General features: G+C 40.8%; 1 protein-coding gene across 1 annotated transcript; it reads left to right on the forward strand.

Moving 5' to 3' along the window:
• Positions 1–361: 361 nt before the first annotated feature.
• On the forward strand, positions 362–2383 carry LOC139112653 (uncharacterized). The gene is made up of 2 exons (XM_070673733.1): positions 362–1495; positions 1575–2383. The coding sequence occupies exon 1, from the start codon at positions 573–575 to the stop codon at positions 1122–1124; it is 552 nt and encodes a 183-aa protein (XP_070529834.1). The 5' UTR covers positions 362–572; the 3' UTR covers positions 1125–1495; positions 1575–2383.
• The last annotated feature ends 2379 nt before the right edge of the window (positions 2384–4762 follow it).

Raw genomic sequence — 4762 nt, forward strand, 5'->3', positions numbered from 1 at the left:
GAGATTGGAGTTTGAATGCAAGGACAATGTAGCGCCAAATACCACGGCTTACTGTCTCATCATACACGATCGTTTGGTTCAATACAATCCGTTGACCAACGTTGTACGTAAGATCACGTAGAAATGATCTTCGACGTGTGTATGTAAAGCGGTGAATCGACGAACGTTGCGTATTCACTTCCATTCCGTCGTATGCGTAACGTCGATAGAGAGAGAGATTGTCATCGTCGTCATGAAACCATCAAAGTATCAACCGTCTTGTTGGTGCGAGAATGCGAGTCGCATGAAGGAAGATAAAGCTACGCAAACGGATCCTAGATCGACGGATCACTTATTGAACAGAGGAATGACACCCTCGGGAAACACAGTGGTTGATGCATTCACGCAAACGGATAAAAAGTCGCGAACCGAACGACTTCAGGAACGCGTGACGGATTTTGTCTCGAAGCATTTAAAAAAGTAATGCGATTTGGAAAGGAGGGGGAAATTAACAAGACCAATGAATTTGCTCGCGCGTATTCAGTATTGTAACTTCCTTCGATTGAGTCGCATCGTCAAACGTCATCATCATCATGTCCACACCAACGTTCGTCGATCTGCAAGGTTATCCCATTGGACGACGTTTCGTCGTGAAGGAAGCGGCGGTGCTGCGAGGTGGTGCCGTTCTCGCGCATTACGTCTTTACGACTCCTATGTCGTGGGGTGCAGTATCGCGAGATGACAGACGTCTCGTTACCTGGCTGGTACGAAATCATCACGGTATAGCGTGGGAAGATGGGGACGTTCCATACAGTCGGGCTAAACGCCTGATCATCAGAGCCCTACAGAATGAGGAGGACTGCTACGATCACGCCATCGTATACGTTAAAGGACTAGAAAAACGCGATTGGCTGCAAGATATGCTTGAAGAGGATTACTACGGCGACGACTATGATGATATCAAATTCTACACAGACAATCTGATCGTCAGGAACATCGAAGAGGATTTTGAAAACATTGAATCGCTCAACGATTTGGACGATTCGAATACTTTCCGCTGTAGAAGACATTGCAAAAATTGCGCCATACAAAATGTATTTAAATTGTACAATTGGTGGCGTAACCATCAAAATGATGACGTATAATTTTGAATAAAAACTTTTTTTTTGTATCACATACCTATACATGTATGTCTTTCGATTATTTTACCCTCTCCCCAATCACCCCCTCTTTTAATTACCCTCTCCAAAAATTTTTCTAACTGCGTTTTATATTTCCCCACTCTATGCAAATTTTAATTAATGAAAGAGGGGATTTTTCGCAACCGTCCTCGACTCGAGGAACCCTCAGATCGTGCGATCAGTACATTCTTCGCTTTGGCCGCAGCAACGATTTCCTCTACGACTACGACTACGACTGCGAATACGACGATGTATTACAACGAGAGAAACTGTTACGAAGTGCGTCGAAATGATTGCGGTGCTGAAGCCTCATCTAGCAAGAAAAAATTTAACGAGTAAGTTTTTTATTCTTATAAAATTAATTACTTCCAATTAATATATTTATATTCATAATTGCGTTTATTTAATTTCCAGCATCTCGCCAAAACGATACGTGACGCGCTTACTCTGCCGGCGATACCCACTGACTCAAACGGGATACAAATATCTTGAGATCGGCGTGAACGTTGGCACGCGTTGTTTTGCGGAAATCATCATAGGTGATAATCGAGGAGATGAATTAACCATGTCGCTCGACACCTGGAAAGAACTGTGCGAGCATCGATGGACAATTCTGAATATGCTTCACGATCGACCGAAGCAACCGTACGACGTTGCGAACATAGGTTCGCTCACAGTACGAATTTGCCGCATGAACGAAATGAAACTTGTACGACTTGAATCGATCGACACACGTATGGCCATGACCGAAACTACGTTCACGCGAATGCTGGATTTCGATGATTGCGTCTCTTTGACGTTCAACGTACTTAACAAAGTCCTACCGAAGATCGACGACAAATACGAGCGATTTTGCAAAATCGCTTCCGCATCGAGGAATCGCACCGAGGCAGTGAGCGCTATACGCAGCAGCGATTCCTTCGACGAACAACAAATTGTAGATTGCGAACTACTTGCGCTTGTAATAAATGTATAAAAATGTGTAATATATTGTAAAGCATATTCATAAAATAAATATATACTTTTGTAATCGGCACGTATCATTTTTAATCGCTTCTATTCCATCCTTCATTTTATTATAATTGTGAGTCCGCCTCGTTCGTATGCAACATACGTATCTGAGTGAGAGAGAAATCAGATAATAAGGAGGAGCGATTAGCCGGGGGTGTACGTGCAGCGTCACCCGCATTCGAATCGTATGAGCGTGTACTAAATTGTTTATAAACAATAGGCGGCGCAAACGGGTGCGAGCGAGTCGTAGTCGATGGTGACGAACGCGTGAACGAGAGCGAGCGAGAGGGAACGATAGGCGGCGCGAACGGGTGCGAGCGAGACGGAACAATGGGCGCGCGATCCGCGCCGCCGCCGCCGCCGCTCGCCGCCGCCGACGCCATGACTAAGACTCGCGTGATCACCCCCAACACCCCCCACCCCTTTACCCCTGTAAAAATAAGACCCCCCTTTCCCCTTTTGAAAAAATTCCAACCCTTTGAAATTCGCGATGCCGCAGGAAAATACCGCGGCGCGATAACGAACTTATTTATTTTTTTAAAATATCAAATTACGTAATTAAAATATCAAATTACGTAATTAAAATATCAAATTTTATAACTTTTATGTTATTGTTATATTTATAAACAATCGATTCCGAGAATCGCAGACAAAGGAGCGATTCCTGGAAAAACACCCCTCCCCGCGTGACGTCATTACCCCTCGCCCTAGGTCACACGGACACACTAACACGAATTGGTCCAGAATCGGCCTATACCCATCTACTTTACATAAATACCAGGAAGTTCGTTCGAATGACTGGTCAAAAATTGCGGGAGTACAAGCTAAATTACATTTAATTCCGAATCCAAAACCAGTATTCTTAAAAGCTCGATCCGTACCATTCAAAATTAAAGAACTTCTTGAGAAAGAACTAGATGAGTTACTCCAAGCCGGGGTGCTGGAGAAAACTGAAACTTCGGAATGGGCTACACCTATTGTGCCGATCTTAAAACCCAACGGCCGTTTACGAATATGCGGCGATTATAAAGCTACATTGAATACACAACTGAAAGTGGATGAACACCCCTTCCTAACAAAAATTGACTTACGTGGCCTATCTACAATTAGAAGTTGATGCCGAAAGTAGTAAATTGCTTACACTTAACACACATAAAGGCCTATACAAAGTAAACCGTTTAATGTACGGAATCGCTTCGGCCCCGGCCATATGGCAAAGAACTATCGAAAATATATTACAAGACATTCCCGGTACCGCGGTTTTTCTAGATGATATCGTGATTACAGGTGAAAACGAACAAGTACACTTACAAAGACTACAATCTGTTATGCAAAAATTACATTCACACAACATAAGAATTAATATGGACAAATCCAAATTTTTAATGGACGAAATTCAGTATTGCGGATTTACTTTGCGAAAAGAAGGTATAATTAAACAAAAATCAAAAATGGAAGCTATTAAAGACATGCCGCATCCACGAAACCCCAGGAACTTAGGGCTTTTCTTGGAATGATTAATTATTACGGTAGATTTATCCCAAATTTAAGTACAATTCTTTATCCATTAAATACCTTGCTTCATTTAAATTCAAAATTTGTATGGACAAATAAGCAAGAACAGGCATTTCTCCAAGCTAAAAAGGCATTTTTAAGCAATAAAATTCTTGCACATTACAATCCAAAACTCCCTTTAATACTAGCCACAGATGCCAGTCCGTACGGCGTCGGAGCAGTTCTATCTCAGTTGCACCCTGATGGAACCGAAAAAGTAATACAATACGCCTCGCAAACTCTCACCAAAACACAACAAAACTATTCACAAATTGATAAAGAAGCTTACAGCATAATTTTGGTATCAAAAGTTCCATCAATACTTATTCGGAAATCACTTTACATTACTTACAGATCACAAGCCCCTAATACAAATTTTTGCCCCGAATAAAAGTTTACCTGTATACAGTGCAATGAGAATGCAACATTACGCAATTTTCTTACAAGGATTCCAATACAAAATTAAATACAGAAAATCAACTGAACATAGCAATGCGAATTGCCTCTCAAGATTACCGGTATCTAATAATAATACAATCATGGATGTGATAGAAGCCTATCAATTAGAAGAATTACAAGATTTTCCAATCAATGCATCAATAATTGAAAAAGAAACAAAACGCGATCCTGAATTAATACATTTAGTACATGCCTTGCAATCCGGAAAACAAGTACAAAATAAAGAGAGATTTAATCTAAATCAAGAAGAATTTACAATCCAAAATAATATACTTTTTAGAGGCTTTCGCGTTGTTATACCGAAATCACTACAATCAAAAATTCTAAATCAATTACACACCGGACATTTTGGTATAAATAAAATGAAAGCTATTGCCCGTAGTTTTTGTTGGTGGTCCGGTATTGATACAGATATACAAAAATTAGTTTACAACTGTGCTGCCTGTAATGCAACAAGAAATAATCCACCAAAAATTGAAAAACATATATGGGAACCAGCATCTGCTCTAATGCACCGAATACATGCGGACTTTGCGGGACCATTCTTAGGAAAATGGTTCTTAGTAATTATAGATGCA

This window comes from Cardiocondyla obscurior, unplaced genomic scaffold (assembly GCF_019399895.1).
Source record: "Cardiocondyla obscurior isolate alpha-2009 unplaced genomic scaffold, Cobs3.1 scaffold33_214576_698314, whole genome shotgun sequence".
NCBI classification, from domain to species: Eukaryota; Metazoa; Arthropoda; class Insecta; order Hymenoptera; family Formicidae; genus Cardiocondyla; species Cardiocondyla obscurior.

Excerpts from the sequence above, each read along its gene's own strand:
- LOC139112653 (XM_070673733.1), top strand. The coding sequence starts at position 573 with ATGTCCACACCAACGTTCGTCGATCTGCAAGGTTATCCCATTGGACGA.